The following is a 15,103-nucleotide window of genomic DNA, read 5'->3' on the forward strand; positions in this document are numbered from 1 at the left end:
TCCAGACCTAGATAGCTTCAGTGATGAATTCTACAAACATTTAATAAAGAGATGGTAAAACTCTCCATAAAGACTTCTGGAAAACAGAAGAAGGGAGAGAATTCCCAACAACTCCTATCACTTGGGGTAGGGGTGGAGAGGGACAAATAGACCTGGCAGGTACCAAGTGCAATGTCTTTTAAACAGTATCCTTTTTCCCACACTGGAAATACAAACTACTCTCCCCAAAAGTCAGCCCCAAAACCATTAGCAGAGAAAACTCCAGACACAAGGATTACTTGTTCTGAGTTACCCATCACCAGTAGGGTTTTGAGAAACTGGGGCTCTGAAGAGTTAATATAAGGGCAGACAGGGATCTGTGGTTTGTGATTTTATATCAGAAAACATGGAAGGATGGAAGGAACTCTCATTTTCAAGTGGCTATCGCATGTTGGGTACTAGCCTATACTTATTAGATTTAGTATCTAATCAATCCATACACATTTATAAATGGCATTATTATTCTCATTCTATAAAGGAAAAACTGATGCACAAAGACATTAACTAACTTGTCCAGGGTCACACGGCAAGTGGCAGAGCTGGTACTCTATCTGACCTCAGAGACCATGCACCTAAATGGATTTGGTCTTTGTGGTCTAAAGCTGTCCCCTGGCATCAGGGAAGTGAAAAGCATTAAGGTAGATCATCCTCATGGGGCTGATGCTGAGGTCACAGCATTAGCACACCAAATGCATTAGCATTGGAAGATTTTAAGAACCAGCAAGGTTGAGAGGGATCCTGTGAAGTTATTTTTAGCTACATATATATTATTGCATTGTATTCAAATACTTCACAACATTGTTAACAGTTGCGTTGAAATGTAATATCCAAGAGTACAGAGGACGGGTGTAATACAATCTGCAGTATACTTGTGGCCCACAAAAAATGCAAGACATGAGCAAAAGCATTCCTTAGCCTTTGATACTAATGTGCAAACAACATAACTACACTTTTGTTTGCTGTTTTTAAGAGTCTGCACTGGCATCAAGGCAGCTTGGAATCAGATCCAAAAACTTCCCTTTATGATTAACAAGGCCACCAGCAAGCCATCAGATGGCAACCCTCATTTAACAATGTTAATTGGCTATTTCTCGTGGTGAAGCTTTTATGAGGAGGTCAAGCAGATTTGAATTCCAAGAGATACTAAACAACTTGTACTGTCCTGCAAATATACCAACCTCTTCTGAATCTGGGCAAGGACTGTGTGGATTCTCTCACTGTACCAGGTACATTTCTCCTTGGTAATGCAGACATGGACCAAGCTCCCATCCTTCCAGGGAGCATGGACAAATCTACTGCAGTATTTTGCATGGATTGTCTTCTTGTTGGTCTCCTAAGGAAAAGACAAAGGACAGAAGCCACTCAGACCATTCAAAGAAGTCTCTGGATGGTACCCCATCTCTGCCTTATTATACAGCTCTTGGCACTCACTCCCATGGTAAAATCATTCAACTCTTGTTTCAACAAAACATGTACTGGGCCTGCTCTATATGGAGCCCTGTGTCAGATGTCATGAATGATGGTCAGAAAGACATGTGCAATCCCATCTGTGCTCCAGAGAAGATAATGTTTCCCAAAGGGAGACACTGCATGTGTGTGTGTGTGCATGCGCACACACGCACACACACAGAAAGTTAGCAAGGCAGAGTACTAGATACCCAGCATGCAGTGCTGGTTTGAGACAATAATAACTGGGCAATCTGGCAAAGAAGAAAGAGCCCTCATGGACTAGAGATTCAGGAGGACTATATAGAGGAAGTGGGCCTTGCAAGTCACAAAGAACATCTTTCCATTGTTACTCCCAGCCTCAAATGAAGAAAAGTAGCCAAGAACACCCATTCCACACCTAGAACCCCATACTGGTGCCTCCAAAACTCATCTGAGGACACTGGCTTCCCACATGGAGAGCTCACCCAGCCGATTTATGATTTTATCAAGCACAACTCCATGACATCAGCAATACAATCTTCTAGGTACCAGCAATATAATCCATAAACAAAGACCAAAATTCCTGCCTTTCTGGAGATGATATTACAGAGGAAGAGTCAGATAATAAACACACAACAGGTCAGATGATGACAAGAGCTATGGAAGAGAACAGAGAACAGGAGATGGGAGGATGAAGTTAAAACCTGAAAAAAGAGAACGTGAAATATGAGCAGAAATCAGCAGGAACAAATAGTGTGGCTATATAGAGGTCTGGTGAGGGGTCTAAGGGCACAGTAAGTATAGAAGCCCTGAGGTAAGAGTAAGAGTCTGCCTAGCATGTCTGTAGAATTTTAGGAAGGCTGACGTAGTCAAAACAGAGTATGCAAGGGGAAGGAATAAGATGAAGCCAGGGCAGTATAAGGAGGGGAGTCAGAAGCAGACTCCATAGTCTGCTAGCCAATGGAAGTGACTCTGGCTTTTCCTCCAAGTGAAAAAGGAACTACGTAAGGGCTTTACCATGAGAAGTGACACATTAAAAAAAAAAAAAAAGATATAACTGACAAATAAAATTGCATTACACATACAATATGATTTGATATATAGGCAGCCCAGGTGGCTCGGTGGTTTAGCACCACCTTCAGCCCAGGGCCTGATCCTGGAGACCTGGGATCGAGTTCCACATCAGGCTCCCTGCATGGAGCCTGCTTCTCCCTCTGCCTGTCTCTGCCTCTCTCTGTGTGTGGCTCTCATGAACAAATAAGTAAATAAAATCTTTAAAAACAAAACAATACGATTTGATATATGCACATAGTACAAAGTGATTACCACAATAAATTTAGGTAATGCTTATTACCACACAGTTACAAATTATTTTCTTGTGATGATCTAAGATCTACCCTCTTAGAGAAGTGACACAATTTATAGTTTTAAGTTTTATTTAAAATTTTAAAATTTATAAAAATGTCACTTTAAGGGATACTGTGGTAGGGCGCTTAAGTGGCTCAGCTGACTAAGTGTCCAACTCTCAATTTTAGTCAGGTCTTGATCTCAGGGTTGTGAGTTCAAGCCCTGCATGTTAGGTATGGGGCTGACTTTTAAAAAACAAACAAACAAAGAATACTGTGGTTAATCTGTTGAGAATAGTCTGTAGAGAGTCAATGGCAGAAGCAGGGAGTCAGGAGATCAGTTAGGTGGCATGGACCAGGGATAGTATTGACAATAGTGAGAAGTGGCTGGATTCTAGACATGTTATTTCGAATTAAGGTCATGTTATGAAGACAGGACTGACAGCCTTTACTCAAAGGTCAGCTGTAGGTATGAGAGAAAAGAGAGGACTTAAGAATGACTACAGTTTTCAGCCCAGAGAGCTATAAAAATGGAGTTGCAATGAATTGACAGGAATAAGATTATGGAAGAGCAGCCCAGAAGGGGAAGATCTGATCTGTGTCTGATGTGCTAGGTTCAAGATACCTATCAGACATCCCAGTGACATGGAGTAGTCAGGTGGAAATGAGGGAAGGACTCAGGGCTAGAGATTCAAATGTCAAAGTCATCAGCATGTACACAGTAGTAAAAGCCACAGGACTGAATGAGATCACGTAGAGAATGGTTACAGAGGAGCATTTAGAGACCAGGGATGTGGGAAAGAAGAAACAAAGAACACTGACAAAGAAGAGCTAGTGGGAGAAAAACAGGACAGTGTGTTCTCTGTAAGCAAAAGAAGTTCAAGGAAGTAACCAACTGTTGACAGTAGGTCAAGTAAGAGCAAGACTGAGAACTGACCCCCAGAATTAGCAATTCAGGTATCCCTGGAAAGAGTAGGCGTTGGTGGAGAGGGGGCCTTGCACTCCTAATTGGAGTGCACTCATGATGGCATGGGTGAACTGCAAGACTGGAAAAAGGGAATATATAAAACTATTGAGAAGCTGAATTCTAAAAAGGAGCAGAGGAATGAGGCAAATGAAGCAGAAGCAGAGGTAAATATAGGGGTCAAAAAACTTTTTTGGGGGGGTGTTTTTTGGGAGAGAGAGAGAGAGCAAGCAGGAAGTGGGTAGGGGCAGAGGGAGAAAGAATCTCTAGTTCTGAGCGTGGAGCCTAATGCAGGGCTCCATCTCATGACCCTGAGGTCATGATTTCAGCTAAAAACAAGACTTGGACATTTAACCAACTGAGCCACCCAGGTGTCCGCAAAAACTGTACTTTCAAGATGTGAGGAAGAATGCCATGTTTGGTGTTGATGGGAAAGAACCAGAAATGGGGGACAATATTGATGATACAGAATAGAAAGGGGGAGAATGAGTAAATGGGGAACAGGAATCAGTGCACATATTGAGGGATTGGCCTTAGGCAGAAGTGGGGACAATTCAGTCATTCTAGAACAAATGAGGGTAGAACATATAGGCACAAATGCTAGGGAATTTGTAGATATGAAGTGGATATTCATAGCTGTTCACTCCAATGTTCAATGAAATGGGAACAAGGGTCACTTGCTGAGAGTGAGCAAAGAGGAGAAGATATTTGAAGTTTGAAGAGAAAAGAGTAGGTATCTTGGAGAATGAGCATCTGAGTGGATTGGAAAAGCACAGGAGGACCAGTGGGCAGCACAAGAGATCCATGTGAAGTCAGAGGTCAGGAATTTAAAGGGAAGCCAGGCACTGTGGCTGTGTGCTTTCCTCCAGTTTCTTCTGATGCAGTCATCTGCATGGCTAGAAGGTAGAAAAGGCTGAGAGTTGAATTTAACTAGGATTGGGGTTTTACCAGATGAGCACGATAATGTAAGAGAGGAAAAGTAGTTGAGCATGTATGAGAGGAACAAAAGGATATAGAGAGCAGAGTACAAGGAGTAGAAAGAACAAAATGTTTAATTCCAGTGGGGCTGAAAGACTGGCATTAGGGTAGTAAAGGAAATGACCTTAAAACAAGTTGAAAAGTGGGACCTTTGGAATTGATTATGTGGATTATAATGGCAGTGTTATTTGTAATGACAAGGTCAAGGGAATGCCCATGGCAGGAGTGTTAGAGATGAAGTGTAGGAGGAAGTCACTGGAGAAGAAGAGGTTAGAAAAATGAAAGGTCAGGGTGTGGGAAGGGCCATTTTCATGAGATTGACATTAAAAATGGCTGCCAGCCAGAAGCTATAATCTTCAACCTGGGGCTCAAAAGACATCAGTCACAGGAGGTGTTGTGGGTGGTACATCCTGATGACATGGGAAGAGGGAGGGAGAATGATCAAGAAACAGCAATGAGGAATAAGGAGGCTGCCATCTTGCCTTTCCCACCCACAGGTCTAAACGAATGGGAGAGAAACCAGGTCCTCAAGAGAAAACCCAGACAAGCAGGCAAAGGGAACTCTGCTGGCAAGTGATGCTATAATGAGTGTAGTGACAACTTCTAGTGCCAGAGGGCACAATGAAGGGAATTTAGGAAGCAAGGAAGAATAGAAAAGGCTCAGAGAAGGGATGTCAGAGCCACACAGAGATAAGAATTGAGAAGTCTGGTGGTGACTGATGTGAACAGGGTTGAAGGGCATGATGAGATCAGTCCTGATGTTCCCAAGACAGGCTCCAGGAGAACCACATTTCAGGCACAACACAAGGATGGAAGGAGGAAGATGTCCTCTCTTTTGTTCTCACCATGTTCTTGTCACATGAGAGTTTTCCCTATTCTCAATCCTGTCACATGGCCTTTGTCAACTGTGCTTTATACACTCTCAAATGGAAACACACCAGACCACATGTTACGTGAATACAGGTGTCAGAATGGGAAAAGCACAGCATGAGGGCCCAGCAGATAGGAGTTCAAACGCTTTAATCTCATAGCCTAACTTCTCGGAGGCCCGGCGACTTTGTCTTCTTGTGCGTGCTAGGAAAGCACATATATTCACCTTATGTATAAAGCACAAAGGCATTCCATGAATGCTCATTTCGGATTCACAATGTCTGCAATTAAAAAAAGAAGGAAGATAACTAATCTACTGGGTATCTCCCAAGTGCCAGACACTGTGCTCAGACATGCATTTTTAAATTTGGATGTTATACCACTCTACAGATGTAGAAAGAAAGACTCAAACAGTTAAATTATTTGCTCAACATCTCATAATTAGTAACTGGAGAAGTAGCATTTATAGCCAGGTCTTCTTACTCCAAATCCAGACCACATGGCCTGGCACCTAAGCTCAATAAATATTGGTTAGGGGGATAAATGGTGAGACTAGAGTGGGTTTGTAAACATCAAGGCTAGCTTTGTGCACAAGCAGCATAAGCACTTATGAATGCAATGTGATTTAATGGATGCCCCCAAATATCAAGTTACTAGACTTTGCCTGAAATACATTTTTGTGTCCTCCTCATACCTGCTTATCTATCTTAGAAGTACCACACAGGAAAGCCTTTTTAGTTACTTATTTCTCAGTGTAAACAAGTTTGCTGGATCCATCCCTACAAATCAGTTTTTATAGGTAAACATTTAGGGGGTCCTGCCCAGTGGGAGTCTGAGGGGAGCCCTAAATAATCAACTTATATCACAGCTTCAGTTACTCTCTCACACACACACACATCACAATTTTAGGTGTAAATCCAACTTCAGCTATGTAGTCCCAAATGCTGAAAATAAAATTGTCCCTTTTTCATCAATATTTGTGAACGAAGACAGTTGTATTGTACACTTTTCAACTTCTACTATGCTATTTTTTAGCAACAGAAATTTGAGGTAAAATTCCCCATGTATGACCCAGACTCTTCAAACTGTCCCTGTAAGATTTCACTCAAAATTGTCAAGAAAGAGTAAGGAGAAATCAGTTTTAGAGATGGACTTGAATCTACCACATTGTCACCAGCTCACAGTAAGCTATGTTTAAATTGACAGGGATTGATGTTTTTAAATATTCAGGGCCTGATGTATTTTAAAAATGAAAATCTATTTACCTGTGATTTCCTGAACTAATAACATTACTGAATAATGACTACAAAATCAGAGAACTGTGCTGGGGGAGGAAACCCACAAATGAGATTTCCCTGCAACGTAGCAATTACTCTGTATCCTAGTACATAAGCTAGGAAACAAGTCTTTGTTAATTCTGCACTTTTCTTCTTCTTCTTCTTTTTTATTATTATTTTTTTGAGAGAGAAAGAATATGAGTGGAGAGGGAGAGAAAGAATTTCAAGCAGGCTCCATACTCGGCACGGAGCCCAATGCAGGGCTCGATCTCACAACCCAGAGATCATGACCCCTGAGCTGAAATCGAGTCAGATATTTAACCAACTGAGCCACCCAGGTGCCTCAATTCTGCATTTTTTTCCATCCAATTTTTAAGTCTTCCTCCTTGTAGTTCATTGCAAACACATGGCAATAAGAGGGCTAAAACACCACATCGTGTGGCTAACATAGCCACCAAGGAAGGAGCCCTTTCTCAGGAGGACCTGCTGAGTCCAGTGGCCAGCCAGCCTAAGGAATGGCAAAGAGACTGGAGTTTCACCTCTGCAGGATGGACTGAAATCTCAGTGGTGATCGAGACATTGAATTGGAGACTTAGAGAACACAGACAGTGAAAGTATATCGGAGAATCCTGATTGCCTCTCCAGTAGTCTCTGCTGGGCTGCCCTGACTGGCACATGTACTATGCTGATCACATTTTGGTTTTCACTTCACAGTATATACCTGGGCCTTTAGTACTTTCTAAAAGAGCTTTCCTTTGGTTTTATAAATTTAGAACATTCATTTTATCCTGGTTTTGTTTCATATTGTGATACTTTTTAGTCTTTCCATAATTCTAAACTCTTGATAACCTTTGGAGTACCATATACACATCAGTGTTTCTTAGAGTATGGCCTCTGGGCCAGCAGCTTCAGCATCACCTGGGCCCACCTCAAAACCACTGCCTCACAGATGCTAAAGTTTAGGAGCCACTCATTCATTATCCTTCAGTCATGACCCAGAGTCAGGCACTTTGGCAAGCTGTATTCCTTCCAGACCCCACTGACACAATGAAACTCAACCTTTGGAAAGTTTTCAATATACACCTTTCCAGTGCTATAATCCTTTAGAGAATTTGATTTCATATTTATTGGGGATCCACTAGATGCTAGCTGGTAGTTGCTAGATTAACGCATCTTTAAGAGAGTGACAATACAAGAGGACTATAGAAATGTCTGCTTGGGGCATCTTCACCAGCAGTTTCTCTCTTCCATTCAATATTGGGAAACAAAGAGCTTCTCTTTTGACAAGACTGAGTAATTCTGAGACTCATAATGCCTGCATTTCTACAAACTCAGCTCCTGGCTTAATAATCATATGATTATTGTATAATCCACTTATATTCAGAATCTACTCCCACAAGTACCATTCAGAGAAGTGCAGGATGGGAAACACAAGGGTATCTTCCTTCAGGGAAACCCAAGCTGGTTTTCCTCCCCACTGCCTTTCAACCTTAGTCCTGATCTGGGTTCTGATCTGAGGGAGGCCTTACCCACCCATGGCATCAAGGGAAGCCACTGCCCTACCCAGGTGTTAACTTCACTTACCGCACTGGTCTGAACGGATTCATTCTCTGGTTTGGCTCTTACATCAATGACCCCATCAGCATGGCGAAAGGAGCAGTCAGCAAGGATGTCAAAAAAAGATAGCTTCTGGGCCTTCAAGCCATATTTCTGAAGCCACTTCTTGGAGTCCCAGGCATCCTCTGGGTTTGACTTATTCTTGACAGAGGTTGCTCCTGATTCTATTTTTGGAATTACAGTTCATCAGTACCATTCATATTCTATAAGCCATTTGTACTACATCCTCAATATTTACTGAGCTGGAACATGTTCTTTGCCAGATCACATTCATTTCAGGAAGCATGCTTTCCAAACCAGGACTGGCAAAGACTTAGTTCACAAGGACTGGAAGGCAGGAATCTACTGCTTTTCATCTCACTTCCTCTTCTATCTAAGTTGCCTACCCCATGTGTCTATGGAGATGGCTGACAGACCAAGGCCATGTGCCAGGAGAGCATTAAATTTATGGTCAGGAGCTTTGGGTTCAAGTCATGGCTTTACCACTTATGGCTTGGCTAAGTTGCTCAAACTTGGGTGAGTCACAGCACTTAGCCTCTGAGCTTCAGCAGAACTCTTTACCTGCAGATCGAAGATAGCATCTGCTTGGCCTTCCTAAGTGTGTTGAAGTGATTCAACGAGAGAAGTCACGTGGAAGTGCTTTGTGGGGAGTGGGGACGAGAATTACAGGCATGGAATCTGTGTTGAGGTAGAAGTCAGTGAACCAGAGAAGCCTGGCAGGCTGCCTCCCCAGAACTCTGCTGTTAGCTTTGGTGAATTTATTCTGATTCAGAGCCTGACCCTCAACTCAGCAGGCTCAGAAACCTCCTATAGTCAGCTTAAGAACCTAGAGCTGCATCTATAACTTACCTTAGTCTGGCTCGCAGGTTAAAGTACAACCCAGAAACCTAATTGCCCAAATCTTCCCAGCCCTCAGCACATTCCCTTGGCATGTTCCAAAGGTAATCTATACTCTCTTTAAGTGGGAGGAGGTGCTATGTTAGCTGAGCAGATCACCATACAACAGAAAAGTATTCCCCTAGGTGCTCAAACCACTAGTGCCACCTAGAGAAGACAGAAGTATCAGGGGCGGGCGGGGGAGCATAGACAACTGGGGTGAGCAAATCTGAAGCTGAGAAGGAGGCACTGGTATCTGAAGTGGGCTAGCACTGGCCCATGGGAGCTAACAGTATAACTTTCCTCCCAACTCCATGCTCCTTGGTGGCACAGTGTGCGGTAGCACACTGGTAGGGTAAAATTGACCATGCTGGGAGTATTTACAGAATCTGGAAATCAGAGCTTTTTTATTCCAGTGAGTGGACTGGCAAACATTTATCTCAATCCACTGGAAGGAAGGCAGAAAGGACTCTGAGCTTTTTTGCCCCACTGAGACCAGCAGAGCTCTAGGAGGACCAGCAGGGTAGGCTGGAAAAGAGGTGTTGTTTTTTTTGTTTTTTTTTAATAACATGTACTACTGCAAATTAGGTCTACCAGCCCTATAAAGTTTATTTCCACTTAGATAAGCAGTTCTCCGCCCTGCATATTGGAAATTCTCTGAGTTTTTAAAAATACTGATGCATAGGCCCTATCCATTAGATTCTGCTTTAATTGGTCTAGATATTGAGATTTTTCAAAGCTCCCTGGGTGATTATACTGTGCAACTAAGCTTTGCAACTAAGGTCATATGGAAAGTGACTTCTATGTTATGGTTTAGTGATCCCATCAGTTATGCTTCTACCACAGACAGATTCAAGTTCAATTATACTTTTAATGAAAAAGAAGTACTCAATATTAGTGAAACAAAAACATCATCTATACTTGCCCATTATTATACTTAAAGGGATATAAAATCAGAATAGGATTTGAAGAAATAAAACGCTTCAGAGTTAATAGTATGTAAAGGATCTGCCAAGTAATGCTACATGTGAGCTATGTCCTCAGATTTTAATAGAACACCTTTCAAATAATGCACTCACACCTACTAGAGCTAGGACTTCTCAAAGAAGCCTGGTTTTGGCTTTTGAACTTTAAACCAGTCTGGCATCAAAAGCCCCTTTGCACACGGTCCTCAGTTACCAGCGGTTGGTTTCTATATGATTCACAAAGCATCTTCTTACCCTGTACAGGTAGCTCAAATCAGAGGCTCCCCCAAAGCTTCTGATCCCTGAGATTCTCCTGCATGTTCTCCTGCATCACAGGGAAACAGCAAAGAGAACAGAGCCATTTTTGTCAGTGGGACCAGCCTCCTTGGAGAAACCCTTTGAGTGACTATTTTTCCTCCATTATTGTTAATTACATTCTGAGGCTTTGTCTCCGCTTCCTTCCTACTTTATTCTCCTCCCTTCTTTCTGATTAACAGGTATAGTGGGAAATAAAATTTTCACTCACTTATGTCCATAGCAACACACAAATTAGGATGTTTCTACTCTGTCTGGGGGTTGCCTTCTTTTAAAAAGAGTCTTTTTTCAATGATAAATTCAAGCTTACCACAAAAGGACTTCCTAAAAACACATCAAACCAATTCTAACAAGGGATTTTGAAAAACCAGAGACTAACTTTTGACTCCTGGCTTCACCCTGGACCAGGCAGTACAGTCATCCTGAGGGCATGATTGAGGCTCCCAATTACTCTCTGAAAAGGAGACTCAAGGATAACCTCAAAGCAACTTGAACTTCATAAAGGAAAGAAGGGGCAGCCAAGCATGTAAAAACAAAGAGCCTAGGTGCTCAAAGCTGAAGGAAAGAGAGGAAGGGGGGAAGTCTCCCCACTTTCAGTGCTAATTACACCAATTAGCGGCTGAGCCTCATCTTTCCCAGGTTGGGAGGGGAAGGGAGTGCTCCACTCATTAGACTTCCTTACGAAGGAGTTCTTTCCAATCCCCTACAGTTATCTTAATTAAAAGTGATACATAAATCTTCACCCACAGAGCCTTGCGTTAATACTTTCATTTATGACAGAGGTGAGAGCTCACAGTGCATCCTATACCATGCGTGAGATTATTAAGGAGTTACTGCAGGAGAAGCACATAGCAGATCACATTGATGCCACAGAATTAATGTGCCTGGTTGTCTCTATCCTACTTGTCGATCTCAAAACATGTTTTAATGAGCAACATCTACTAGCCAAAGCTTTTTAAATATCACTGCTACAGCCAGGGCCACAGCAAAAAGGTAATTTGGGCACTGTTTATCTGTGCCCACTCCTCCCCTCAAGGTACAGTTCCCTAGTGGCTCATGGCCACCTAGGATTTATCACCATAACTGCCCTCGCTGTGGCAATAGTTAATCTGTGAGACTGGCTGGGCTGCAGCACCCAAATATTTGGTCAAAGATTATTCTAGATATTTCGGTGAAGGTATTTTTAGATGAGATTAAGACTTAAATGGGCAGACTTTGGGTAAAACAGATTACCCTCCATATCATGAGAGGGCATCCTCCATTCAGCTGAAGACCTTTAATAGGGAAAAAACCTGAAGTCCTCTGAAGAATAGGGAATTCTGACAGCAGACTGCCTTGGGACCTGAAATGCAACACCAGCTCATGAAGGTTGAGTTGGGATTTGGTAGCTTCCACACTCATGTGAGCCAAGTCCTAAAATATCTCAATCTCTGTCTCAACCTCTTTGTATACCCGTGTGCATGTGTGCTCACACATATGCACACACCCATCTTCTTGGCTCTGTTTCTCTGAAGAACTTTGATTCATATGCTCATCCTCTTCCACTAAAGATTCCTTGTCCAGCACCGTATTCCTGCCATGTTAGAGTCACATGCCTTTCAAGGGAACCATCAGCTAATGAATAAACTAGAACACAGTTTGGTACACACTTTCCAACATCTCTGTTCTCATGAGTAGCATGAGACACTAAGCCAACACTTGGTGGGAAGTGGCATGTCATAGGATGCTGTGAATTAGTTGAAAAGGAAAGGTTCAGAAGAAGCTGAAAGTGACGTCCAATGGAAAGAAGGAAAAGGTGGGGGACAGGGAAGGAAGAAAGGATTGGGGAGAGGGAGGGAAGGAAGGAATGAATTAAGGACAGCTGAGAGGGAGAGAGAAAGGTGGCAACTGTTAGGACAAGAAATCCAGCCGCTTGCCTGTCAGACATGTGAGTAAGCCCAGCAGACACCAGCTGTGGGGCCAAGGGTTGTCTGCAGGTAAAACAATGAATACTGCCGGGGTGGGGACCCAGGAAACGTGTTGACAGCATGGCTCAAGAGAGCAGCCTGTCTCTGGGTAGTCATACACTTTGTTCACCGTACTTGCTGACTGATATTTTTCTCTTTATCTACAGTTGTGAAAGTACCATGTGTTGAGCATATTTGCCTGGCACTGCACAGGAGCCAAGAAAGGGGAGGAGGGGAGGCAGGGGAAGAGAATGGTAACCTGCCAATATTCTGCAGAACTGACTTGCTAGGCAGATTTGGGTAACTGTTCTCTGGAATGCCCCAGGGTTATACACACGAGGGCTGAGGAATAAGGAGATGCAGGGATGTGCCTGAAGTCTCAGCTCTAATATGGCACTGAGTCAAATGGGCAGTTGTAGAGATAGTCCTGCGTGGACTAGTGTACAATGGGAAAAAATTCAGATGAATTCTAGGCCCTTTCTCCCCTGGATTACCATGAAATGATCTTTACTTCTTCCTTTAATGCTTGTAAAAGTCAAAGCAAAACCTCTGTGGAAAAGGGTTCCATGGCTTAGTCAACTTGTTTGTAAACCAGTGGAAAACTGATTGCAGCCCCAAGTGCCTCTAATTCCTATCCTCCTCAGCAGGGGAAAGTCGGAGGGAAAGGCAACTGAACAAAGAGGCAAGAAAGAAGCAGACATAAAGATAAAGACCAAAAAGTACTAACAGTGGACAGGAGGTGGGAGAGGAGCTAATGTCACTTCCTTTCTCTTCTGCCCAATTCTGAAAGAAGGAAACTGAAAAAAAAATTTGCTTTCCAAGTGGGCTATGAATGAGGCAGCTGCAGGACAAAAGTTTAATTAAACTCAAGGCCTACAACTGGCTATTGAGAAATAAGGAGCAGCAGTCAGTGACAGACCTGCATGGAGGCTGAGAAGAAACCTCTTGCAGAGCATACACTCCAAGGGAAGAACTGCAAAAGCCACATTTGAATGTCTCTGTGTCTGCAATAACATTTAAAATACACTCAAAATAGTTGAGGATCAGTGGCATAGGCAACAAATTATACCTCTGGCAATGATTTCTTTGAAAATAGAGTGATGTGGCAAGACAAACCAATTCAAGATGCTTGCTATAAAGTGGAAATAATCAAGATTAAGAAATGAGAAGAGGATTGATGGAGTTTGGGAACTTTAGATTGAGAACATGAGGGTCATGTGGTAGTGAGAATGGAAACCATAAAGCAGAGTGGGGATACTGGGATGAAACCAACAGGGAAATTTGAATCTGCTTCCCTTGGGAAATTAAAATAGTGCCACTTTTTTGATCCTGCATTAGCACTGCCAGGGTTTGGTTTTGGTTTTGTTTTTTATTGTTAGCCAGCCTATTTATTTCATGAATTCTCTCAAAACTTGTTTGTTGAGATATAATTCATATACTATGAAACTAACCTTTTTAAAGTATACAGTTCATTGGGTTCTAGTTTATTTACATGGTTGTGCAACCATCATCACTACTTAATTCAAGCACATCTTCGTCACCCCACAAAAAAACCCTATACTCATTACAAATCACGTCTCATTTCCCTTCTCCTCTCCCTCTTTGGATTTGTCTATTCTGGACACTTCGTGTAAATGGCATCATACAAACTGTGGCCTTTTATAAAGTCTGGCTCGTTTCAATGAACATAATGCTTTCAAAGTTAATCTGTGTTGCAGCATGTATCAGTACCACATAACTTATTATGGCTGCATAATATTCCAGTGTAGGGATATGCCACATTTGCTTTTCTATTAATCAGTTACTAGACATATAAGTTGTTTTCACTTTTTGGGTTTTTGGCTATTATGATGCTAGGAACATTCATGTACAAGTTTTTTTGTGAACATATGTCTTTTTAAGGACTTTTAAAAACTGAAGTGTATATAACATATATGGTATTATATGAGTTTCAGGTGTACAATAGGATTCAACAGCTTTATATATTTCTCAGTGCTCCATCAAGATAACTGTACTCTCAGTCCCCCTTAATCTGTTTCACCCCTCCCAACTCCCACCCCTGACCTCCTTTCTGGCAATTACCAGTTTGCTTCCTGTATACAAGAGTCAGCTTTCCATTTGTCTCTTTTTCTCTTTGTTTTATTTAAGTTTCACATATAAGTAAAATCATATGATATTTGTCTTTCTCTGACTGACATTTCACTCAGCATTAAACTCTCTAGGTTGACTCATGTTGTTACAAATAGCAATATTTCACTATTTTTTATGGCCGAGTAATATTCCATTGTGTATATATACCACATCTTCTTTATCCTTTCATCTACTGATGGACATTTGGGTCACTTCCATATCCTGACTATTAAAAATACATAAACATAGGGGTGCATATATCTTTTTGAATTAGTATTTTCACTTTCTTGGGTAAATGCACAGTAGTGTAATTACTGGGTTATTTGGTAATTCTATTTTTAATTTTTTGAGG

General features: G+C 42.0%; 1 protein-coding gene across 13 annotated transcripts in view; it reads right to left on the bottom strand.

Moving 5' to 3' along the window:
• The window catches only part of VWA3B (von Willebrand factor A domain containing 3B), a 256,215-nt gene that overhangs the window by 171,587 nt on the left and 69,525 nt on the right, over nucleotides 1–15,103 (bottom strand). For all 13 annotated transcript variants that reach the window (XR_012003285.1, XR_012003287.1, XR_012003286.1 and 10 more), the window contains 2 exons: nucleotides 8,487–8,683; nucleotides 1,218–1,372 (listed from right to left, as the gene is read on the bottom strand). Coding sequence is in view for 8 of the 13 variants with exons in the window: in XM_072768076.1 (XP_072624177.1) it covers nucleotides 1,218–1,372; nucleotides 8,487–8,683 (352 nt within the window). In the remaining 5 variants the exon portion in view is untranslated. The remainder of the gene's footprint in view (nucleotides 1–1,217; nucleotides 1,373–8,486; nucleotides 8,684–15,103) is intronic.

This window comes from Canis lupus, chromosome 11 (assembly GCF_048164855.1).
Source record: "Canis lupus baileyi chromosome 11, mCanLup2.hap1, whole genome shotgun sequence".
In the NCBI taxonomy this organism is placed as follows: Eukaryota; Metazoa; Chordata; class Mammalia; order Carnivora; family Canidae; genus Canis; species Canis lupus.